This window comes from Hyperolius riggenbachi, chromosome 5 (assembly GCF_040937935.1).
Source record: "Hyperolius riggenbachi isolate aHypRig1 chromosome 5, aHypRig1.pri, whole genome shotgun sequence".
Lineage (NCBI taxonomy): Eukaryota > Metazoa > Chordata > Amphibia > Anura > Hyperoliidae > Hyperolius > Hyperolius riggenbachi.
Genome location: NC_090650.1, coordinates 378,377,075 through 378,404,030, shown reverse-complemented (window position 1 = coordinate 378,404,030; position 26,956 = coordinate 378,377,075). Strand labels below are relative to the sequence as shown.

General features: G+C 44.6%; 1 protein-coding gene across 1 annotated transcript in view; it reads right to left on the bottom strand.

Moving 5' to 3' along the window:
• Positions 1–26,956, bottom strand: part of RMDN1 (regulator of microtubule dynamics 1) — a 53,088-nt gene that overhangs the window by 9,646 nt on the left and 16,486 nt on the right. Inside the window, exons 4-9 of the mRNA XM_068237620.1 lie at positions 24,010–24,169; positions 22,840–22,929; positions 22,634–22,689; positions 17,227–17,314; positions 7,395–7,425; positions 6,273–6,406 (exon numbers count right to left, since the gene is read on the bottom strand). Coding sequence (XP_068093721.1) covers positions 6,273–6,406; positions 7,395–7,425; positions 17,227–17,314; positions 22,634–22,689; positions 22,840–22,929; positions 24,010–24,169 — 559 coding nt within the window. The remainder of the gene's footprint in view (positions 1–6,272; positions 6,407–7,394; positions 7,426–17,226; positions 17,315–22,633; positions 22,690–22,839; positions 22,930–24,009; positions 24,170–26,956) is intronic.

Here is a 26,956-nt window from a genome sequence, read left to right as displayed (position 1 = left end):
CTTAAGGACCAGAGCCTTTTTCTCCATTCAGACCACTGCAGCTTTCACGGTTTATTGCTCGGTCATACAACCTACCACCTAAATGAATTTTACCTCCTTTTCTTGTCACTAATACAGCTTTCTTTTGCTGCTATTTGATTGCTGCTGCGAGTTTTAGTTTTTATTATATTCATCAAAAAATACATGAATTTTGGCAAAAAAATGACTTTTTTAACTTGCTGTGCTGACATTTTTCAAATAAAGTAAAATTTCCTATACATTTGAGCGCGAAAGTTATTCTGCTACATGTCTTTGATAAAAAAAAAAAACCATTCAGTGTATATTTATTGGATTGGGTAAAAGTTATAGCGTTTACAAACTATGGTGCCAAAAGTGAATTTTCCCATTTTCAAGCATCTCTGACTTTTCTGCGCACCTGTCAGGTTTCATGAGGGGCTAAAATTCCAGGATAGTACAAATACCCCCCAAATGACCCCATTTTGGAAAGAAGACATCCCAAAGTATTCAGTGAGAGGCATGGTGAGTTCATAGAAGATTTTATTTTTTGTCACAAGTTAGCGGAAAATGACACTTTCTGACAAAAAAAAAGAAAAAAAAAAAGTTTCCATTTCTTCTAACTTGCGACAAAAAAAAATGAAATCTGCCACAGACTCACTATGCTCCTCTCTGAATACCTTGAAGTGTCTACTTTCCAAAATGGGGTCATTTGTGGGGTGTGTTCACTGTCCTGGCATTTTGGGGGGTGCCTAATTGTAAGCACCCCTGTAAAGCCTAAAGATGCTCATTGGACTTTTGGCCCCTTAGCGCAGTTAGGCTGCAAAAAAGTGCCACACATGTGGTATTGCCGTACTCAGGAGAAGTAGTATAATGTGTTTTGGGGTGTATTTTTACACATACCCATGCTGGGTGGGAGAAATATCTCCGTAAATGACAATTGTTTAATTTTTTTTTTACACACAATTGTCTATTTATAGAGATATTTCTCCCACTCAGCATGGGTATGTGTAAAAATACACCCCAAAACACATTATACTACTTCTCCTGAGTACGGCGATACCACATGTGTGGCACTTTTTTGCACCCTAACTGCGCTAAGGGGCCCAAAGTTCAATGAGTACCTTTAGGATTTCACAGGTCATTTTGAGAAATTTCGTTTCAAGACTACTCCTCACGGTTTAGGGCCCCTAAAATGCCAGGACAGTATAGGAACCCCACAAATTACCCCATTTTAGAAAGAAGACACCCCAAGGTATTCCGTTAGGAGGATGGTGAGTTCATAGAAGATTTTTTTTTTTTTGTCACAAGTTAGCGGAAATTGATTTTAATTGTTTTTTTTCACAAAGTGTCATTTTCCGCTAACTTGTGACAAAAAATAAAATCTTCTATGAACTCACCATACTCCTAACGGAATACCTTGGGGTGTCTTCTTTCTAAAATGGGGTCATTTGTGGGGTTCCTATACTGCCCTGGCATTTTAGGGGCCCTAAACCGTGAGGAGTAGTCTTGAAACGAAATTTCTCAAAATGACCTGTGAAATCCTAAAGGTACTCATTGAACTTTGGGCCCCTTAGCGCAGTTAGGGTGCAAAAAAGTGCCACACATGTGGTACCGCCGTACTCAGGAGAAGTAGTATAATGTGTTTTGGGGTGTATTTTTACACATACCCATGCTGGGTGGGAGAAATATCTCTGTAAATGACAATTGTTTGATTTTTTTTTACACACAATTGTCCATTTACAGAGAGATTTCTCCCACCCAGCATGGGTATGTGTAAAAATACACCCCAAAACACAATATACTACTTCTTCCGAGTACGGCGATACCACATGTGTGACACTTTTTTGCAACCTAGGTGCGCTAAGGGGCCTAACGTCCTATTCACAGGTCATTTTGAGGCATTTGGATTCTAGACTACTGCTCACGGTTTAGGGCCCCTAAAATGCCAGGGCAGTATAGGAACCCCACAAGTGACCCCATTTTAGAAAGAAGACACCCCAAGGTATTCTGTTAGGAGTATGGTGAGTTCATAGAAGATTTTTTTTTTTTGTCACAAGTTAGCGGAAAATGACACTTTGTGAAAAAAAAAACAATACATATCAATTTCCGCTAACTTGTGACAAAAAATAAAATCTTCTATGAACTCATCATACACCTAACAGAATACCTTGGGTGTCTTCTTTCTAAAATGGGGTCACTTGTGGGGTTCCTATACTGCCCTGGCATTTTAGGGGCCCTAAACCGTGAGGAGTAGTCTTGAACCCAAATGTCTCAAAATGACCTGTGAAATCCTAAAGGTACTCATTGGACTTTGGGCCCCTTAGCACAGTTAGGCTGCAAAAAAGTGTCACACATGTGGTATCGCCGTACTCAGAAGAAGTAGTATAATGTGTTTTGTGGTGTATTTTTACATATAACCATGCTGGGTGGGAGAAATATCTCTGTAAATGACACATTTTTGATTTTTTTTACACACAATTGTCCATTTACAGAGAGATTTCTCCCACCCAGCATGGGTATGTGTAAAAATACACCACAAAACACATTATACTACTTCTCCTGAGTATGGCGATACCACATGTGTGACACTTTTTTGCAGCCTAGGTGCGCTAAGGGGCCCAACGTCCTATTCACAGGTCATTTTGAGGCATTTGTTTTCTAGACTACTCCTCACGGTTTAGGGCCCCTAAAATGCCAGGGCAGTATAGGAACCCCACAAGTGACCCCATTTTAGAAAGAAGACACCCCAAGGTATTCCGTTAGGGGTATGGTGAGTTCATAGAAGATTTTATTTTTTGTCACAAGTTAGTGAAAAATGACACTTTGTGAAAAAAACAATAAAAATCCAATTTCCGCTAACTTTTGACAAAAAATAAAATCTTCTATGAACTCATCATACACCTAACAGAATACCTTGGGGTGTCTTCTTTCTAAAATGGGGTCACTTGTGGGGTTCCTATAATGCCCTGGCATTTTACGGGCCCAAAACTGTGAGTAGTCTGGAAACCAAATTTCTCAAAATGACTGTTCAGGGGTATAAGCATCTGCAAATTTTGATGACAGGTGGTCTATGAGGGGGCAAATTTTGTGGAACCTTTCATAAGCAGGGTGGCCTCTTAGATGACAGGATGTTTTGGGCCTGATCTGATGGATAGGAGTGCTAGGGGGGTGACAGGAGGTGATTGATGGGTGTCTCAGGGGGCGGTTAGAGGGGAAAATAGATGCAATCAATGCACTGGGGAGGTGATCGGAAGGGGGTCTGAGGGGGATCTGAGGGTTTGGCCGAGTGATCAGGAGCCCACACAGGGCAAATTAGGGCCTGATCTGATGGGTAGGTGTGCTAGGGGGTGACAGGAGGTGATTGATGGGTGTCTCAAGGTGTGATTAGAGGGGGGAAATAGATGCAAGCAATGCACTAGCGAGGTGATCAGGGCTGGGGTCTGAGGACGTTCTGAGGTGTGGGCGGGTGATTGGGTGCCCGCAAGGGGCAGATTAGGGTCTAATCTGATGGGTAACCGTGACAGGTGGTGATAGGGGGTGATTGATGGGTAATTAGTGGGTGTTTAGAGGAGAGAAGAGATGTAAACACTGCACTTGGGAGGTGATCTGATGTCGGATCTGCGGGCGATCTATTGGTGTGGGTGGGTGATCAGATTGCCCGCAAGGGGCAGGTTAGGGGCTGATTGATGGGTGGCAGTGACAGGGGGTGATTGATGGGTGGCAGTGACAGGGGGTGATTGATAGGTGATTGACAGGTGATCAGTGGGTTATTACAGGGAATAACAGATGTAAATATTGCACTGGCGAATTGATAAGGGGGGGTCTGAGGGCAATCTGAGCGTGTGGGCGGGTGATTGGGTGCCCGCAAGGGGTAGATTAGGGTCTAATCTGATGGGTAACAGTGACAGGTGGTGATAGGGGGTGATTGATGGGTGATTGATGGGTAATTAGTGTGTGTTTAGAGGAGAGAATAGATGTAAACAATGGATTTGGGAGGTGATCTGATGTCGGATCTGCGGGCGATCTATTGGTGTGGGGGGGTGATCAGATTGCCCGCAAGGGGCAGGTTAGGGGCTGATTGATGGGTGGCAGTGACAGGGGGTGATTGACGGGTGATTGACAGGTGATTGACAGGTGATCAGGGGGGATAGATGCATATAGTACACGGGGGGGGGGGGGGGGGTCTGGGGAGAATCTGAGGGGTGGGGGGTGATCAGGAGGGGGCAGTGGGCAGGGGGGGGGATAAAAAAAAAATAGCGTTGACAGATAGTGACAGGGAGTGATTGATGGGTGATTAGGGGGGTGACTGGGTGCAAACAGTGGTCTGGGGGGTGGGCAGGGGGGGGTCTGAGGGGTGCTGTGGGCGATCAGGGGGCAGGGGGGGGGGAAATCAGTGTGCTTGGGTGCAGACTAGGGTGGCTGCAACCTGCCCTGGTGGTCCCTCGGACACTGGGACCACCAGGGCAGGAGGCAGCCAGTATAATAGGCTTTGTATACATTACAAAGCCTATTATACATATGTGCAGCGGCGATCCGGGTGCTAGTAACCCGCCGGCGCTTCCGAACGGCCGGCGGGTTACTACGAGCGGTGGGCGGAGCCAGTCCCCGGCGGCTGATCGCGTCACGAATGACGCGATCGCCGCATAGCCACTCCCGCAGCCGCCCCCGCCGATGGGCGTATTGCGGTCGTTTGGGCCCGGACTTTGCCGCCGCCCATCGGCTGGGGGCGGTCCTCAAGTGGTTAAATCTACGTTGGGCGGGTGGTGCTGCGGTTCTGACCGGACGTAAACTCTACGTCCCATTCACCACGCGTCCCCACCGCAATGTGCTGCCCTGCCGTTTCTGACGGCAGAGCACTGTGAGCCGGCCAGGAGCCGTTTTCATTGGCTCCTGGCCCTGTAAGCCAATCCTATTGGCTTACATTGAGTGACAGGGTCAGGAGCCAATGAAAGCGGCTCCTGACCGGCGCACAGCGCTCTGCCGTCATAGAGACGGCAGAAAGAGCAGCCTGCGGCGAGAAGAGAGCGGCGTGACCGGCGGGAGCCACGGATTATTGCGGCGATTTGTCGGAATGCGGCGTTTTAGCGTACCAGCAGCCTCTGGTCCTAAAGCAGTTGTCAGGCATATTTGCATAAAATAAATGCTACTTGCCGGGGGCTTCCTCCAGCTCCAAGCTCCCAGGACCTCCCTCGCCGCAGCTCTGCCCGCAGCAGTTTGCCGGAGCTCCGACCCGGTCCCAGGCGATGATGTCAGAGCGACCTGGAGATCGCTCTGTACTGCGCCTGCGCGATCAGCGCTGTCAATCACTGCCACGTGGGCCGGAGCAGACTGCGCATAACTACTGTGCCTGCGCAGTCCGCTCCGGCCCACGTGGCGGTGATTGACAGTGCTGATCACGCAGGCGCAGTACAGAGCGATCTCCAGGTCGCTCTGACATCATCGCCGGGGACCAGGTCGGAGCTCCGGCAAACGGCTGTGGGCAGAGCTGCGGCGAGGGAGGTCCTGGGAGCTTGGGACTGGAGGAAGCCCCCGGCAAGTAGCATTTATTTTATTCAAATATGCCTGACACCTCCTTTAAGGGGGCAGAGGCTGCTGGTACCGAAGTGGTTAAAGGAAATCTGAGACTAATGCTGCCGATACATGGTACAATAAAAAACTATTGATTTTCCCATTTGACCAAAACAATAAAGAGGAAAAAAGTTAATATTTTTTTTCGATGAAGAAAAATGAACAATAATCAATTGAAATTAACTAATCAGAAAAAAATGTACCATATATGGGCACCATAAGGGAAAGAAAAAAAAATGTATACATAACTGCGGTTTCCTCCAGCCTCCATCAGGCTGATCGGTCCCCCACCGTCCTTTCCCAGGTCATCTGGCTCCTCCACTAGGCGGCCAGTCAGGGTGTACTGCTCATGCATGCCCCATTGCACTTCTGGTGGAGGATCCAGGCGGCCTGGGAAGACAGCAAGGGGCCAATCAGCCTAAAGAGGAAGCCCCAAGTATGTATACATTTTTTTTTTTCTTTTACTCATCTCAGGTACACTTTAAATCACATCTCTGTTCCCACGATGGGGCTGAAGACTCCACTCTTTGGTTCTTCTGATACAAATGTGCAGCCAAGAGCTGCCTGCCATCTATCCCAGTTGCTGGCTGACACTGGTCCTGCAGCTTCTCTGTACAGGAACGGATGGACGCATGATGGATATATGGGATGGAGATATCGGTACTCTACTATTCATAAACTGCCCGTGACCAGGAAAGACTCCATACCTCTTTATCTTCTTCTGTTCGGACAGGATAGTCTCTTGCTTTATGGAGCCACTTCAAGGCCACCTCATTCTTCTTTAACTGTAAGAAAGCCTTCCCCAAGTACAGAAGGTTTTTGCTGTAAAAATTTGGATCAACTGTAAAAAGAAAAAAAAAAAAAAAAAAGGAGCGATTAAGATAAGGCAAACACAAAGAAGTAGTTGAACTCTGCAGATTCATGAGTGCAGAGAAGCAAGTCACATTAGGATTGCCTTATAAATTGTATGGCCTTCAGCAGGGGCGTTGCTAGCCCCAAAGATCAGTGGCACATGCCCCGGATCTATTCTAGGGTGCCCCGGATGTCCCCCAAGCAGAGTCAGCTGTGGTGTCTAAATGGCGGGTATGCTGAGAGCTGTGGTACTTCAATCAGGGGTATGCTGGGTGCCTCTATGTGGGCATACTGGGCGCTGTGGTGCCTTTATGGGGGCATGCAGGGAGCTGTGAGTCTTCTACAGAGGCATGCTGGGAGTTGTGGTCTCTCAATGGAAGGCCAGTGGTAACATGTGAGTGGGTCCACTAGCCGGATATGGAATACTATGAGGGAACTGACAGATAACCTAGTGGCAGGCAAACCGCCCGCCTATTTATGTGATATGTTGCATTTGGGGGAGGGGGTTGTATATTACTGGATAGGGGGTTTCGTCCAAAATGTTGCTGAGCAGGCCTACCTAGACTGCTGTCAAATTCATGTAAATTTGGTTACATCCATCACCACTCACATTTTGGTGTGTGGCCACACCCATTTTCTGGCTGAAATGCCCAAAAGTGCCCCGGATCTCTTAGGATCCTAGCAACGCCCCTGGTCTTCAGTATGGATAAACTCTCTCACTGGTACAGCTCTGTAAACAGGAGATAAGTGTAATCATCCTCAATGGCTCTTCATACGGATGATATTACTCACATAGTAATCCTGCCTGCCTTTGCCCCAAACTAACAAGTACACGTGTGCCAAATTTGAGCTTGCAAGCAAATGTCCATGAATCTCAAACTAAGCTAATCAAACCCAGCTGCTGCTTATCTATTAGCTCTAGCTAAAAAAGATAGTAAGATAGCAATTTATTTTTTGCCACTTTAACACAAATGTACCTTGTTCAGCCTTCTCAAAGTATCCTAAGGCCTAAAAGAAAAAGTGGAGATCGGTTAGATTCAAATATTGAAAGCAGTTACTTTCACATAAATACTAGGCTAAGAAATAAGATGAGCACAATTTGCATATAACCTATTCACATAACCGCTATAAAATATGGAAAGGACACAATAAATGGAGCTCCTTACCATTTGCACTTTATGGTAACAGTGCCACCCGTAATGGCCAAAGACGTGCAAAATACTGTATAACAGACCATCTTGAAACTGACCCAGGATTTAGGGCTTGTTCACACTATGAGTGATTTCGATTTTTTTTTTTTAAAGCGCTGGCGATATTAGAAAATCGCTCTAAAAGCACTTGTGCAATGATTTCCTATGAGAGAGTGTTGACATGTGAGCGTTTCGATTTCATTAAAATCGCAAACGCACTACATGTACCATTTTCTGAGCGTTGGTACTCAATGGAAGGTATAGGGAAATAACAAAGCTCTTGAAAAAGCAGTTTGAATTGCGATTTCCCAAGTACATTGTATTTATTAATTTCCAAGTCAAAGAGTTCACTTCCTGTCTGACATCAGGAAGTGAAAATCTTAATCGCTCAGCGAAAGCGCTTAGAAAAGTGATTTTCTAATTGCAAAGCACAGTGAAAAAGCGATTTGAAAAGCATTATATATTTTAACATGCCATCATATAGCAAACGTCTGCAACGTTTCAAAGCTTTTTTTTTTCAAGCAAGGCTATATGTGGTCTGACATCAAACAAACTGACAGTCTTCTATAGTCCACTGTGTTAAACAGCATTCAATCACAGCATTATATTCAAACTGACCAATCACAGTAACATTCAGATTGGAGGACCTGATGGGGCACTTATGCTGCTACACACTGATAGGTCGCCAAACCTGTGACACACCTCTCCGTACACGTCAGATGCGGACAGAAATACGCATGCGCCACCAAAAGTTAATGGCGCAACACCCCCCCACCCGGCGGACCTGATGGGGAACTGTATGTGCGTCATGGGGAGGGCGGGGCCACAACTCCTGCGGCCCCACCCACCTAGCTAACCACCAATGCATTGAACCTTCCACCGCAGCAGTGTAGATGTTCCTGGTGCGCATGCGTACATTTATACGCATGAATCACACGTAATGCATAAAAACATATTAGTACAACAATATGTAACGGCATAAAAATGTACCCATATCCATCAACATAATTTCAACAGTGGCAAACATGTCAATATCCTCCAACAAGGACTACACCTCTAGAGGAGAATTTACAAAAGGAAAGGCGGGTTAAGGTAGCAAGAGAAGGACCAAGGAAAACATACAATAAATTTACATAAATGGGGTGAGATCCAGCTTCCTGTTGAGACCACGGTGCTCAAGTGTATCGAATTTTTTTATCCAGTACGCTTCACGCCATAGTAACTTCTTGATACGATTTTTCCTTCATCTTGAAATACACCAAAAAACATTAAAGTATTTAAACGGGAAAAACTGCACCGTGAGGAATATGATTACACTTCTGGTTATATTTACAATTGGCAGAGACCGGCACACAAGCCAAGACCCAAACCTCAACGTGGACCAAAGGCACCTCGTGAGCCTAACGCCAAGAGTGGTGCTTCCCAAGATTCTTTGGATTTTTCCAGCCCGTCCCAGCTGTGTCTGAGCCCATTTTACTGGCATGTGATTTTAATTACGTCTGAATAAAGAGCTATTTTTTCAAGAGTGGTGCTGCTGATCCTGGCTTTTTCAATTACTTTCAGATGAACTGACATATTTACCACTGGTTCAGGATCCACTTGAAGAAATGCAATAAAAAATTCTAGCTGTAATTACATCGGCAGCTAGTGGAGGAATTATTGATAAACTGGCCCGTTATTTCATTTAGGATGACCCTATCACCCCGGTCATGTACATTTGTCCTAAAATTCATAAAAGGCTAGATAATCCCCCAGGGCGCCCTATAGTGGCTGGTATTAACTCTGTATTCTCTCCCTCACAAAATATCTAGATCAAAAATTAAGACCATATGTTGTATCTCAAAAGTCCTACTTGCGTGACACCAAAATGTTCCTGAATTATATTCAGGATGCGAATGATATTGATGATGGCTTACTTGTCACTCTAGATGTAGAAAGCTTATATACCTCATCAAGGAGGTTTTGAGGCTGTGAGATTTATGTTGGAAACTGCTTCGGGTTTTTCTTCTGATCAGATTGATTTTCTCTGTGCATTGTTAGAGATAGTATTGAGATGCAACCAGGGCTGTGGAGTCGGTACAAAAATCCACCGACTCCGAAGTTTAGGATTCCTCCGACTCCTCTAATTTGCATATTACAATCTTGTTGATTGAAAGTATGTAACATGAAAATCTTCTCTTGACTGCTAACGCTTAGGAATTTTACAAGACAACTGAAGTGAGAAAGATATAAAGACTGCCGTGTTTATTCCCTTTAGTCATAGACTAAAACTAGTCCTTGGTAAGAGTACTTGTAAACGGTACAGGCCAGAACAAAGAACATCTATCAGGCCCTAGGCTATGTAACTGTGGGTACATGTAAGAGTGATGTGCAGGTACTCTGCAGGGGAATGAGAAGATTCTTCCTCTATTACACATTCTTCATGCACAATCTGAACCAGGTTTATGGGTGATAGACAACACCTCTGTGTTCAATGTGCACAACATTCTCAGTGGATTCCCTGCAGCTTTGAGGAGAGTGCATGTGTAGAGTATAGTACTACTGTGTAACAAAGTAAACCTGAGACACATGAAATTAAAGTTTTATACATACCTGGGGCTTCCTCCTGCCCCCTTCAGGCTAATCAGTCCCTCGCTGTCCTCCGCCACCTGGATCATCTGCTATGAGTCCAGGTACTTGACCCAGTCTAGCGTAGTGCGCATGCATACACTCTGCCACCGGGAGCGTACTACAGCGCAGCACTGTTGCGCAGGTGCAGAACGCTCCTGGCTGTGGAAGCGGCATGCGGCCGGACTGCGCTGACTGGCTGAATTACCAGGACTCATAGCAGAAGATCCAGGTGGTGGAGGTGGACAGCGAGGGACTGATTAGCCTGAAGGGGGCTGGAGAAAGCCCCAGGTATATAGTTACATAGTTATTTTGGTTGAAAAAAGACATACGTCCATCGAGTTCAACCAGTACAAAGTACAACTCCAGCCTGCTCCCTCACATATCCCTGTTGATCCAGAGGAAGGTGAAAAAACCCTTACAAGGCATGGTCCAATTAGCCCCAAAAGGGAAAAATTCCTTCCCGACTCCAGATGGCAATCAGATAAAATCCCTGGATTAACATCATTAGGCATTACCTAGTAATTGTAGCCATGGATGTCTTTCAACGCAAGGAAAGCATCTAAGCCCCCTTTAAATGCAGGTATAGAGTTTTCCATAACGACTTCCTGTGGCAATACATTCCACATCTTAATCACTCTTACTGTAAAGAAGCCTTTCCTAAATAAATGGCTAAAACGTTTTTCCTCCATGCGCAGATCATGTCCTCTAGTCCTTTGAGAAGGCCTAGGTACAAAAAGCTCATCTGCAAAGCTATTATATTGCCCTCTGATGTATTTATACATGTTAATTAGATCTCCTCTAAGATGTCTTTTCTCTAGACTAAATAAACCTAGTTTATCTAACCTTTCTTGGTAAGCGAGACCTTCCATCCCCCGTATCAAACTTATGTATAAAACGTATGTATAAAAAAAAAACAAAAAAAACCTTTTCTTTTCATCCTTCTCAGGTACCATTTAATTCGTAGTCACCAAACCAAATTTTAACAAAATATCAAATTATTTTATTTCATGAGCAAAGAGTGCGTACATTTGCATAAATCAGAATCAACGCAGAATTATTTCCATCTCATTGACTATCTCTATTAGTGACACAGCTACACATCAGGCTTTATTCTTACAGCATAGATGTTATTTAGTATATACAGTGGTGTGAAAAACTATTTGCCCCCTTCCTGATTTCTTATTCTTTTGCATGTTTGTCACACTTAAAGGTTTCTGCTCATCAAAAACCGTTAACTATTAGTCAAAGATAACATAATTGAACACAAAATGCAGTTTTAAATGATGGCTTTTATTATTTAGTGAGAAAAAAAAACTCCAAATCTACATGGCCCTGTGTGAAAAAGTGATTGCCCCCCTCGTTAAAAAATAACTTAACTGTGGTTTATCACACCTGAGTTCAATTTCTGTAGTCACCCCCAGGCCTGATTACTGCCACACCTGTTTCAATCAAGAAATCACTTAAATAGGAGCTATCTGACACAGACCAAAAGCACCTCAAAAGCTAGACATCATGCCAAGATCCAAAGAAATTCAGGAACAAATGAGAACAAAGTACTGTAATTGAGATCTATCAGTCTTGTAAAGGTTATAAAGCCATTTCTAAAGCTTTGGGACTCCAGCGAACCACAGTGAGAGCCATTATCCACAAATGGCAAAAACATGGAACAGCGATGAACCTTCCCAGGAGTTGCTGGCCGACCAAAATTACCCCAAGAGCGCAGAGAAAACTCATCCGAGAGGCCACAAAAGACCCCAGGACAACATCTAAAGAACTGCAGGCCTCACTTGCCTCAATTAAGGTCATTGTTCATGACTCCACCATAAGAAAGAGACTGGGCAAAAACGGTCTGCATGGCAGATATCCAAGGCACAAACCACTTTTAAGCAAAAAGAACATTAAGGCTCGTCTCAATTTTGCTAAAAAAACATCTCAATGATTGGCAAGACTTTGGGGAAAATACCTTGTGGACTGACGAGACAAAAGTTGAACTTTTTGGAAGGTGCGTGTCCCGTTACATCTGGTGTAGAAGTAATACAGCATTTCAGCAAAAGAACATCATACCAACAGTAAAATATGGTGGTGGTAGTGTGATGGTCTGGGGTTGTTTTGCTGCTTCAGGACATGGAAGGCTTGCTGTGATAGATGGAACCATGAATTCTACGGTCTACCAAAAAATCCTGAAGGAGAATGTCCGGCCATCTGTTCGTCAACTCAAGCTGAAACGATCTTGGGTGCTGCAGCAGGACAATGACCCAAAACACACCAGCAAATCCACCTCTGAATGGCTGAAGAAAAACAAAAAGAAGACTTTGGAGTGGCCTAGTCAAAGTCCTGACCTGAATCCTATTGAGATGTTGTGGCATGACCTTAAAAAGGCGGTTCATGCTAGAAAACCCTCAAATAAAGCTGAATTACAACAATTCTGCAAAGATGAGTGGGCCAAAATTCCTCCAGAGCGCTGTAAAAGACTCGTTGCAAGTTATCGCAAACGCTTGATTGCAGTTATTGCTGCTAAGGGTGGCCAACCAGTTATTAGGTTCAGGGGGCAATTTCTTTTCCACACAGGGTCATGTAGGTTTTGAGCTATTTTTCTCACTAAATAATAAAAACCATCAATTAAAACTGCATTTTGTGTTCAATTATGTTATCTTTGACTAATAGTTAACGGTTTTTGATGAGCAGAAACATTTAAGTGTGACAAACATGCAAAAGAATAAGAAATCAGGAAGGGGGCAAATAGTTTTTCACACCACTGTATGTTACGGCCAGAACCCGAAGTGTGGCCACTTCGCGTTCTGGCCGGCCAATGTGCAAAGTGGCCGCAGCGCAGCGGCCAATGTAAGAAATGAAATGATGACACTAAGTTACAATGTATTTTACTGCCGTTTCGCTGTGGCCAAATGTATTAGAAGTTGGTTAATTGAATAAAATATAGCCGGCGGCTATGAAATAGATGAAGCCACCGGCTTTCGCACTGCCTCCTCTCCTCCCCAACCCCCCCCCCACCTCTCTCCTCTCCCTGCCTCCTATACAATACAGAGCAGCCGGGGACATGCGTGTCCTGGAGAGTCGTTCGCCGGGGCAGGGGAAGCAGAGCGGGGAGGCTGCAGACATTGCTTCTGACAGCACCCGCTCTGCAGGACGGCTGGATTCCCCTGCCGCGACGAACGACTCTCCGGGTCACGCGTGTCCCCGCCGGCTGCTCCGTATAGTAAAGGAGGCAGGGCGAGGAGAGAGGCGGGGGGTGGGGGGGAGGAGGAGGAGAGGAGGCAGTGTGAAAGCCGGCGGCTTCATCTATCACATTGCCGCCGGCTAGATCTCATTCAATTAACCAACTTCTAATACATTTGGCCGCAGCGAGACGGCCGTAAAAAACATTGTAACTTAGTGTCATTTCATTTCTTACATTGGCCGCTGCGCTGCGGCCACTTCGCACATTGGCCGGCCAGAACGCGAAGTTGCCACACTTCGGGTTCTGGCCGTAACATATATAAGAGCTTCCTGTGTACACATCATATATAAAGTCACAATCAGTTGTGTATATCTGACTTTTAAAATACGGGGACTGCTTTATTGAAGCAGCACAAGTAACTAATTTTGATTGGTTTATTTCATTTTTGTGGACTAAGCACAGCTATTACTGTACGCATAAATTATTTATGATGACTATTATCTGAGAAATAAAACATTTTATCATATTTTCTATTTTAAATTACAGTTTAAATTCATTAGGAGTCGGAGTCGGTGCATTTTTTCCCGACTGACTCCAGGCACCCAAAATTGCCCCAACTCCGACTCCACAGCCCTGGATGCAACTACCAGTATTTCAGATTTGATGATCAATTTTATATGCAAATGAGGGGTACTGCCATGGGGTCGAATGTGGCCCCATCCTACGCAAACATCTATATGGGTGTATATGAGGAGATGTATATTTACACGGATGAATTATTTCAAAAATATGCTCGGTACTAGTACCAATACATTGATGATGTTTTTTTTTGCGTGTGGGCGGGGCCACATTTGACCCTTAAGGCTTTCCTTTCCAGAGTTATGAGCAAATGTGAAGACAATAAATTGACACTATATAGTTCAATGTTTTAAAGTTTCAATGTATTAGCTTCCTTGATACTATGGTCATGAAATCTGGGGGCAAGCTAGTTACGGACTTATTTGTTAAGTGTACAAATGTCAACTCCCTCCTACAGTACGCGAGCTTTCATTCGGAGACGACCAAACGGGCCATCCTGATTAGTCAACCACAAAGAGTACAGACAGTTGTTACGGATCAGTCACTGAGAGACCAAAGAATTCGGGATATGCAAGAGAAATGTATTCGGAGGAGATGCCCTGAGGATGTAGTTAATAAGGCTTATTTATTTATTGTATTTATAAAGCGCCTGCATATTACGCAGCGCTCGAGGCTTATACTAGATAGCAGACAGGTGGGAGGAGATCCCATGGCTCCCATGTAGTGACCTCTAAACGTATTCCATTTTCACATTTTAATACAGAAAGTCCTTGTATTGCTAGTATTGTTAAAAAGCATTAGCATTTGTTGGCAGACAGCTTCCCTGAGGTTGAAGAATTTCAAAGACCACCTCTCCTATCATTTAGGAGGGCGCCCAATCTTAAAGACAAAACTTGTTCATGCAGATGTACAGGTTAATAGAAAGACGCAATTGGAACGGAGGGGCACATTTCCTTGCATGAATGGTGTGCATTGTAGCTCAATTATAAATATTACCACATAGTGGTATTAAATCTAAAATTCAAGGTTGCTACACATGCGATTGGTCATATGTGATTTATGCCCTTAAGTGCCCTTGAGGCCTATTATATGTAGGTCAAACTACAACTAAACTTAAAGAAAACCTGTAACGAAATAATCCTCCCCTGGGGGGTATTCACCTCGGGTGGGGGAAGCCTCCAGATCTTATGGAGGCTTCCCCAGTCCTCCTCAGTCCCACGGCGGTGGTGAAAAATCTCCCCGAACAGCGGGGATGTAAATGTTTACCTTCCCGGCTCCAGCGCAGTATCGGCTCTCCACTCGGAGATAGGCGGAAATAGCCGATCGCTGTCGGGCCGCTCTACTGCGCAGGTGCAAGTCTCCTGCGCCTGCACAGTAGAGCGGACCCAGCAGAGAGCTGCTATTTTCGTCTATCTCTGTGTGGAGAGCTGCAACAGCGCTCCCGCTGGAGCCAGGAAAGGTAAATAAATCGATGGGTCAGGTCAAAATGCTCCCCACCTGCACCGTCAGTGGTTGCCTGTGTGGTAACCCAGACTTGTGAGTATAACCTCCTCATATTTTCGCATTACGTTCCTTTTCCTTGACATACTACACTATATTGGGCTCTCGGTTTTTTCACCTTTTGTATCCTTCCAAATAAATCAGCGCTTATTAGCCTTGTTGAGGGAGGATTCCGGGACACTTCGGGGGAGCCAGCGCTGGACTGTGTGCAGCTATAGGGGAGGGGGAAGCCTCATTGGGACCCAGAGGCTTCCCCCTTCCGAGGTGAGTACCCCCCAGGGAAACTTTTTGTTACAGGTTCTCTTTAAGGTTAGGCTGTCTGCCCACAAATATACAATTCGTGAGAAATTTATAGGTCAGTCTATTTCTTTTCATTCCAACAAGTAGGTCATAGAGCTACGAGGACAAATTACAGAACAGGTATTGCCACCTAAAAGATGGGGAAATCGTATCAAGAAGTTACTATGGCGTGAAGCGTACTGGATAAAAAAAAAATTGTATACACTTGAGCACCGTGGTCTCAACAGGAAGCTGGATCTCACCTCATTTATGTAAATTTAGTGTAGATTTCCCTTGGTTCTTCTCTTGCTACCTTAACCCGCCTTTCCTTTTGGAAATTCTCTTCTACAGGTGTAGTCCTTGTTGGAGGATATTGACATGTTTGCCACTGTTGAAATTATGTTGATGGATATGGGTACATTTTTATGCTGTTACATATTGTTGTACTAATATGTTTTTATGCATTACGTGTGATTCATGCGTATAAATGTACGCATGCGCACCAGGAACATCTACACTGCTGTGGTGGAAGGTTCAATGCATTGGTGGTTAGCTAGGTGGGTGGGGCCGCAGGAGCTGTGGCCCCGCCCTCCCCATGACGCACATACAGTTCCCCATCAGGTCCGCTGGGTGGGGGGGGGGGGGGGGGTATTGAGTCATTAGCTTTTGGTGGCGCATGCGTATTTCTGTGTGCATCTGACGTGTACGGAGAGGTGTGTCACAGGTTTGGCGACCTATCAGTGTGTAGCAGCATAAGTGCCCCATCAGGTCCTCCAATCTGAATGTTACTGTGATTGGTCAGTTTGAATATAATGCTGTGATTGGATGCTGTTTAACACAATGGACTATATAAGACTGTCAGTTTGTTTGATGTCAGACCACATATAGCCTTGCTTGAAAAAGGAGCTATACACTTGGAACCGATGCAGATGTGTGCTATATGATGGCATATTAAAATAAAAAGAGCAATTTGAAGACGACGGTGCCGGTCCTCTTCCTTCAAGCTTAGGACGATCCAGGGTGCTGCCGGATCGACCGATGCACGTCGCAACAAATTCTGGGTGTTGTGCTTCGTTATCTTTTACAGTGGCAATCGCCGCTGGTAGACGGGTGACGGAGCTGAGCTCCGTCATTTAAGCAGGGATGCGCGCGATCCCCTGCAAAACCTCGCCCCAGGACTTGACACCTTTTGCCGTTATGCGGTCCTGGGCTGTCACCTTCCCGACTCTTATAGGAGTTAGGCGGTCGGGAGTTAAAAACGCAGATATACAATTTGCCATAACTACTTCCTCAGGTAAGATATTCCACATTTGAACCACTTTTACTGTAAAGAACCTCTTCCTAAATAGAGATAGCAAAAACATTTTTCTCCATAGGGAGGTCCATTTTGTCTTTTACACAAACATAGGACACAAGCTCATCTTATAAATGTTACTAGCAGTATGACAGATTTGTGGATGTGCCAGGTGACATTACCTCTTCAAACGTGGACGATGGTGGAGTGGCGAACAAAGCTGCAGCGATCTTGACTTGGTACCAGGGTAATTCTGCAAAACCATAGCACCTGCAAGGCACAAAGCACTTCACATTGAAGCAAGGCTTAACCAGTACAGTTCTCCATAATCTGTGCATTTTAATTTGCTCTTACCACAAAAACAACACCCAGGATTTACATTTTTAAAATGTATCAAGTACAGTGCCAAGATATCAGCATTTGCACAGCTTGCAAGCCGAATCTTTGTTGGAATGTTTTAGGTGTTTCTATGTGAAGTGAGCAGAAACATCACATGATCTCCCAGAGTGCTCTGGGGCAGACATCATAGCCTAGGCTACTTATCTCTGGGGGTGCAGGGTTATATACCATTACAGACCCAAACAGTCATATGTAGGTGTATGGGAACCCCTCTCAGCCTGCAGTTGTCCTATTTTAGACCCTGCATATTCTGGCGTGCAGGTGCAATCTGCATGCGTCGTGCTTTTAAATTTGTTGAGACATTTCCGCAGCCATTATAGTCAGGTGCTGCCTGGTATGAGCACACACCCTCATTATTTCTCCTTTGCAGTAAACTCAACTAAGTATTGATTTCATATCTGCTGGGCTTCCCAAATGTATGCACCACACTAATTTTGTTATGATGCAAATTGCATAGTATTTTCTGTTGATCCACTAAATTTAACCACTCAGGTACCAGCAATCTCTGCCCCCTTAAGCACCAGAGACCACTGGTACCAGAAACAAAGGAACACTGACAAAGACGTATCGCCGCACATACCCGCCAGCAATCGCTATCACAGCCGCACGTCGAGGACCTGGGCCACCCACTCTGCTGTCTCTATGACGGCAGAGTTCCTGTGAGCCGGTCAGGAGCCACTTTCATTGGCTCCTGACCCGGCTTATCAATGTAGCCAATGGGAGCGGCTTATGTTGATAGACAGGGTTAGGAGCCAATGAAATCTGCTCCTGACCTGCTCACAAGGCTCTGCCATCATAGAGACAGCAGAGCGAGTGAGCCGCGGTGGGGAGACAGAGGTGAGATCGTCGGTGTATTGAAATCTACACTCTGGCAGCCAGATGGCCATCAAAACAGGGCGTAGATTTCAATAAGCGTGGTGCTAAAGTAGTTAAAAGTGACCCTGAGATGCTTCAGGCTAATCGGTCCCCCGCCGTCCTCCGTCTCCTGGATCTTCAGTTATTGGTTCCGGTAATTGAGCCAGTCGGGGCGCAGTACAGGCACATAACGCACCCGGTCGCAGGAGAAAAAGGGCATCCTGAATTATTTTTTTACATTCTACTATGGGTAATTAGAGATCCACTTTACCCATCTACCTCCTAACATAATCCTGATTGATAAGTGCAGCTGCCCACCCTGTTCCTAATATATCTCACTAATATTATAAATAAAAAAAGTTTAGATGTTTGGATGTTTGTTAATCACACAACAATGGCGGAATGGATTTGAATGAAATTTGGCACACACATAGTATGTTACCCGGAACATATAGGATAATTTGTATCCCCATAACCAAAAAGTGGGTGGAGACAAATACAAATTGCACAGGTTAAATATAAACTGCAGCCATTCTTACACGGTTAATGGCAGGGTTCTCAAACTTTGCAGTTGGTCACTGGGTGACTGGGATTAATATTCTGAAAAGTGGGTTGAGCCTACAAAAGCCAATCACCCACTGATTTTCAAGGGGAATATTTAATTGCTGCCATTCTTGCACCCCCCCCCCCCCCGCATAATAACCCTCCACCCAGAATAGGTAGCCTGGAGGGGGTAGCGGGCAGGAAGTGGGTATTGGGCACAGCAGCAGGAGGGGGGGGGGGGGGGGGCGGTGTCAGACCCCTCTCCCTCACCTGGTTCCCCCGATCTGCGTTCCCCCTCCCGCTAAGTGCCGCAGTGTAGTAATATCAGGCAGCGGGCGGGGATGACTCACCTTTTCCGCGTTCCAACATGCATTTCACTCGCGTCACTTCCTGCAATGCCGTCCACTTACAGTACAGTGGGCGGCATTGCAGGAAGTGACGAGAGTGGAACGCATGCTGGAACGTGGAAGAGGTGAGTCATCCCCACCCGCTGCCTGACAATATATGCTCGCTGCTGCACTTAATAGCCGGAGGGGGAGCGCAGATCGGGGGGCTCAGGTGAGGGAGGGGGGTCCGACCCCAAGTCAGCAGCCCACCTCCTACACCATGGCTGTATATTAAATTATATTTGTTACGGTACTTCATGTCTACAGGATGTGTACAGGAACGTGCAAGTATGCGTTCTTCCATTCCAATGACACCACAGACTTACAACTAAGTTCTCCCTTCAGAACCTTCAATACTTGATAGATCTGTTGAGATGTTAGAGATTCGGGAACCTGTAGTCTTTAGGTCTATGAATAAGAAAAAACTGGCAAATAGGAACAGTTCCTTCTCTGACAAGAAGGTACCTTTGTGATGTCCCTTTATTTAGTTAGGTTAAAATTAGGGATTACTGATCTTCCTTAAATGCATACATTTAGGATTTGTGCATAAAAAGTCTAAGTTCTTAAATTGCAATGAAGCAGTTTGATCTTCTTAAGCCTTATGGGTGGTACACACCATGCAATTTCATATCAGATCAATAGGTGAAATAGCGAACAGAATTATTTCTCTTCCATTATAATTTACATAGTTGACAGCACTTCTTTGGTGAGGTTATCCATATTATCAATGAAAAAGGCCAACTTCTGAACCTTTGAAACTTTATCACTTCTATCTACTTTATCAGAAGAGGAATTTACTTCTGAAGAGGAGTTATCACTTCAATGGCAGAGAGCTCAGAGTCCTCTGGCTTTATAGCATCACAGGTTTTTTTTTTGCCTGTAGCAGAAGAGGTACCGTAGGTTGTGCTGAGATAGAGGGATCCCCACGAGACGTGTAATATCTTTTATTGTGGTACTCATTTAAGATTTAACCCATGCCATGAATTAAACACAGCGGAGGACTCCTTTAACAATCTGTCCAGTGCATGACTAATAGGTTTTACAGAGGAGTTTGACAAGCCAGTCGACCACACAATGCATCTTTTTCTAGGTGACTTAAAGAGGGATTGTCCATCATAAAATCAAATTCGGTTTACCCACTGCACTGTGTTCATTATGTAGCCTGGGGCCCAGGGCTGTGGAGTCGGTACAAAAATCATTAGGCTTCAACTCCGACTCCTCAGTTTATGAAATCACCAACTCCGAACTCCATGTACCCAGAATTGCTCTGACTCCTACTCCACAGCCCTTGCATGCCTATGGAGTGGGTACAAAAATCATCCGACTCCTCAGTTTATGAAACCACCAACTCCGAACTCCAGGTACCCATAATTGCTCCGACTCCAAATCCACAGCCCTGCTGGAACCTGACCCTGCATTGCAAGCACTCCAATCTAATCAGAAATGTTTCTGCTGTAATAAATCTTGGTCAGACTGGCTTTATCTGGTACATTGCCAACGAGAAGGAAGCTTGTCATCTCCCCTCCCACATTCTTGCTCCTCACAGATTGGCTAAGGGCAGTTCTGTGCTGATGAAATACCATCTATGCCTGTGCTCACGTGCGTTTACAAAGCAAGCTAGCTTTGACATGGATTGGCTTCAGTAAGGGGGAATCAAAATGGCAAATGCCAGGAAAAGAATTCCCTTTACTATATAAAATTCACTTAAATCAAAACATGGACAGCACAATACATCTGTTATGTAGGTAGAACAAGTAGTTCTCTACACACTATATATATATATATATATATATATATATATATATATATATATATATATATATATATATATATATATATATATATATATATATATATATATATATATATATATATATATATATATATATATATATATATATATATATATATATATATATATACACATAACTACTATTACACGTCTCGTACTGTATGTGGTTTTTCCTGGCATAGCATGGCTGACCCGGCTGCTTTGAGGCCAGGGTCCTCCGTTGATCCGGTCAGTTGGGGCTATATGTACTGACAATCTAGCATGTGTACAGCCTTCCTAATGTGTTGTTGAGATATCAGGAGTGGTGGATTGTCTTGGGCCAGCATTGTCACCCTCTTTACCACTTCTGCTGGAAGCCACTCCGTTGTGCACTGTACTCCTTCCTCCTTCCCAATCCACAGCTACAGAACAGTGGCTGAATAGTGTACTGACACAGGAGACCAGGTTTCAGCTCCTCCTGTTGAGTAAGCCAGCACCTATTCAGTAAGGAGACCTTGGGCAAGACTCCCTAATACTGCTACAACCTACTGGGCACATACTAGTGGATGCAGCTCTGGGGCTCAGTCCACCAGGACATACTGTATAAATGTTCTGTGTCTTGTACACAACATGCTGCTGGCCTGTCTGTGTGTCACTCAGCCAGGAACCGTCACCTGAGGGATCAGGAACCGATCCCTGCGTGGAAACACATTTGTGCCTGTGTAGTCACCTTTACACAACAAAAACACCTTCCATTTTTCTGCCTAGTCAGATTTTGGGTCTTTACCAGACAAACAAAAGAAACACCAAAGATGATAGGAGTATAAAAGGAGCAAATAAGATGAAGAAGAAGTTCCCCAAAAAACAGTAAGGGAGACTACACACCGGAGGGGTACAGGAACCTAGTTCCACAGACAACAGGGAAATAGGACCAGCTACAGCAGAGGCACACTCCATGGTAGGTGACAGGTGCTCTTAAATACTACCTCCCAAAACTCCATTGTGTGCGTTGTCACACTTACATGTTCTGGGTCACATGATTGAGGGATGGCACTCTTCCATAAACCAGCAGGAGAAGCAGTGAGACTGCAGTCCCACGCACACACCTAAAGCCCCATCTACACCATACAATTTTTTGTGTGATTCAATTGGATTGAGTTTGATTGATCGATTAAATCTGACATGTCCGATCGGGATTCGATTCGATTGGTAGTGTGGTCGATTTGCCATTGTTTTGCAATGATCGACCACACTATCGAATCGAATCCCGGACATGTCGGATTTAATCGATCAATTGAATTCAATTGAATTGCACAAAAAATTGTATCGTGTAGATGGGGCTTTCGTGATAAGAGTCAGCAATACATCCAAAACAACCTGAACTTATTACTGGTGTTTCTCACTATAGGCTTGATTCACTAAACCGTTATAACTCATATCACGGGAGTTTTTGGAAAAGTTTTTGCATTTGCGCACAATCGTGAATTTTTGCATGCAATCGCGAATTTTCGCAAGAAAATTTCCAATCGCACGAAAACGCGGGCAAATACACCCGTGATATGACTTATCACGGTTTAGTGAATCGAGCCCTATGTGTGTGAGCTCATCTCTGTATTATAATGGAAGATTACATACCAGAGGCCCAGGAGGTGAATGGTGGTGGCATCCTTGGGGTTCAGCTCAACGGCCCTCTGTAAGGAACATTAAAGACTATCAAACTCGAATTCACTGATTAAAAAAATACTACGTAAATCTATAAAAACACCCATCTCACTGTGTACATAGGAAATACTAACAATGCTCTCAGAAGTTAGCATTACTTGATCACAGCTTGACTGTACCTGAAAATGGTCCCTTATGGTGTATGCATTTCCAATTTTTACTTTAATGCCTTCAAAATCACCCACACCACTGAGGCATATTCCAAACCACTGGTAAAGAAAACAAAGAATTAGTGTTCTAATATCTAACAAAGAAGGAGGTTTCATAAACCACACAGACTCTGTAAAATAAGTCAACTTACTGCTTAAATTACAACTATAAACTATTCACTCTTATTCATCTGTGCCTCATTGCCACGAATGCCCATACTTTAGCATATTGTCATATTATACAGGGTGGGCCATTTCTATGGATACGCCTTAAGGGCTGGTTCAGACGGGCGTTTTTGTGGCGTTTAACGCAGCGTTTTTTGGGATCTACTGCCATCCCATGCAAGTGAATGGGAGCGTTTAGAGCTGGCTTTTGCAGGCTTTTATGAAAGCCTGGCAGTAGATCCCAGCGTTGCGTCTAGTCTCAAAAGAAACATGCTGCTTTCAGAGGCGGTAAACGCGAGGAAACAATAGCAGAGACCAGAACTGCTAGCCTTGAACGCTTTTCAAAAGCCTTCAAAAGCTAGCTTTTAAACGCTGGCGTTTGAACGCAATGCCAAGCAAAAGCTCAGCAGACGCCCGTGTGAACCAGCCCTAAAATGGGAATGGTTGGTGATATTAACTTCCTGTTGGTGTCACATTAGTATATGTGAGGGGGGAAACTTTTCAAGATGGGTGGTGACCATGGCGATCATTTTGAAGTTGGCCATTTTGAATCCAACTTTTGTTTTTTCAATAGAAAGAGGGTCATGCTGAAGAACATAAAATAAATGATTCAGGTTACCCATTTTTACGTTACTTAATCTGGTTTCAGCATCAAACACTTCTTATAACCTTTATATAAATAAACTGTTTTGGTATGTAACCCGCCCTCCCAGTAAGGTTTAAAGTGTACCCGAGGCAATATGTGACATGCGATAAACATGTGTAAGTACAGTGCAAAACACATTAAAACCAGCCTGTTTTACTTGTTTTATTTTGCTGCCTGATAGAGTTCATTTCTAGGCATGGAAGTGGCAACTTCTGTCTTGTCGGTAGCTTGTCGGGAACATAGTAAAGATCACTGATAAACAAAATTACAGCCATAAAAGTGTTCCTGGCAGAATACAACTTCCCAGCTCCATATAATCCTAGACAAACCTTGTGAGCAGGCGAGCAGGACTCATTGATGTCCAATGCTTTCTGGGCGATATCTCGGGATTCATACATCAGGCGCTTCTTCATATCGGGAGCAGTCGTGCTGAGGCGAGCCAGATCGTGAGAAGCCCGTGCCAGTCGCCACAAGATCTCAGCATCTTCACTGAAAATCAAGGCAAACGTGTTAGACTGGTTCTGCTTTTCTTCAGAGAGCTTCACCAAATCAGAAACCATAGAAGATGGCATGTGAGGACAAACTCAACAGTTCAATTACAATGTCATACGGTGTATGGCCAGCTTTACTCTTCTTCACATCCCTGGAAAAAGGTGGAGAAAGATTAGCACTTTTTACAAGAAGCTGTAACCGCGCCAAATCTCATATGACAATGGCCTCAATTCACTAAGATCATGCTGGAGATAAGGCAAGAGAAAACTTACCTCCACACAGTGAGAGAGTTATCTTACCTCTTCATTCCTTACGTTACCTCTCCTGTAGTTAATTTACCTCCTCTGTAGTTATTTTCACATGCAGCTAATTAACAGCCTGTCTTTAACTCTGGAGTTATTTTAAGGATTGGAGAGTTAATTTAAAGACAGAAGAGTTAACTTTAGGTTTGCCTGAGGTAAGATGTTTCCTGAATACGACATGCCTTATCACCATGGTAACAACTCTAGAAGAGTTATTAAAGACAGGAGATAAGTTTAGTGAATTGAGGCCAATGTCTAACTTCCAAAGCACAAGAATTTTCCTCCCTTGGATGGATGGAATAACAATTTGTTGAGACCTATAGACAAATTGTCTTCTGGGAAGAAGGTCAGGATCCTGCGTACTGTAAATAGGATTTTGCCATTAAAAGTGGACCTGAACTCTTGCAAAGGACAGAATGAAAACAGAGAAATGCACCCTGTATGTATTTAGAGAGTTTAAACTGTCTAATGCTGGGTACACATGATAAATTTTTCCACTCGATTTTCCACCCGATCGTCTTTTCCACTCGATTCTGCGCTCAATTCTCTTATCTTCCGCTCGTTTTTCTTATCTTTTTCCATTCACTTCTATGAGAAATCGAGCAGAACAGAATCGATCGGAAGGAATATCGGACATGTCGGAAATGATCTATCGAAACCATCTATTGAGAGGAAAAAACTTATGGTGTGTACCCTGCATAAGTCCCCCCTTATCTGTGACTAATCACAAGTTGTAATTTGATCCCTTAGCTGTGTCAGCTGACTGGCATGGGAGAGAGCTCATTTGTAAACACAGGATGTTAACAAGATGTCTGCTTTCATGAAAGAAGGAAGTAGACACACTGCAGATTTAGTGCAGGATTTGTATCAGCTGCAATAAAGAAAAGTTTTTCTTTAACCTCCCTAGCGGTATTGACGGTTATACATGTCAATACTCTCTTGCACTGTACACCAGACCCTTGCTTGACACATTTTGGCAAGTTACAGGAAAAAAAAGGTTATGAAAATTAATTGGATCACCTTTTGCACAGAAATCCTGGGGAAATTGAATGCTAGGGAGGTTAAAGGTTATTATGCTGTTGCTTATGTTTTAGAGCATAGAGGATGTTCTGAGTTCAGGTCCGCTTTAAACGTGGGTCTTTACTAGACAGTGCCTGTATTTCTCTCACTTGCCTTGCTCTACACATGGCCACTAACATGACTATTTAAAGAAATGACCAACCATGCAGACAATTAATTTAACAGTTGTCTACAGACTGTAAAGCTAAAATGCAAATCCCAGGGTGGAACGGGTTTGGAAGAAACTCATTTGAGTTTATATAGATTTCTGGAAGCTGGGATTCCAGGAATAAAGACAGAGCTGAGGCTGGACTTTGAAAGCGCTGACAATGAGGTCCATATCTGCACCTTTCTGTAGGAATCCTAATACTGAGGCCAAAGTGTAAATAGTCTGACCTTTGGATTTAATAAATGCACTATACCATTTCAATACAAATACCACGTCAGTTTTCTACAGGCCAAGGTAGTTATAAAAACGTTATCTAAAGAGCCATAATTCTTATAGATATGCCTTTCAGCCTCCTGGATGGTAGAAGCCATGGGGGTGCTATGGAAATTAACTGCAGCTGGGAAAACAAAGTTCTTCTGGGCTAAAATGGGATTACTGACGTCTTTGCAATCCATGTTTTCTAGATTACTTTCTGAAGTAATGGAAACAAGGGGAACACATAGGTAAGAGGAAGATTCAGGCATCCACCCCCAGAATATCCTCTTTAGTACTGCTGGCAAAGAAACTTTTCACCTTTGCAATGACCTGCATGTAAAACAAGACCTACCAGACAATCCTAGTAGGGCGAGTGTGGCGATGAACTATGCTCAGACACAGGGCCGAGCCTGGGCGGGTGCTGCGGGTGCAAGGCACCCAGGCGCCTGCCTCTGAGAGGCGCCGCCCGGCCGCCGCTCTCCCCCTGTGGCCGCCGCTCGCTCCCTCCCTCCCTCTAGCCGCCGGCGCCGCGTCAGACCTCGATCAGGCGGGCGGGCGCTAGGACCTAGCACGCCGCACTGATATGCGGAAGTGACATCACTTCCGCATATAGAGCGGGTGCGCCTGGCGCCTTCTTACTGGTCGGGTCGCCCGCTGATTGAGGTCTGAAGCTGCTGCAAGGTGAGGAGGGAGCGGCGGCGGCAGAGGCAGCAGCGGCGGGAGGGGAGGGTTGGGTGCGCTCCTGTCACTACCTAAACGGGGACCCTATACCCCCTGGCTACCTTTCCTGGGCACATATTACCCCCTGGCTACCTTTCCTGGGCACATATTACCCCCTGGCTACCTATCCTGGGCACATATTACCCTCTGGCTACCTATCCTGGGCACATATTACCCCCTGGCTACCTATCCTGGGCACATATTACCCCCTGGCTACCTATCCTGGGCACATATTACCCCCTGGCTACCTATCCTGGGCACATATTACCCCCTGGCTAC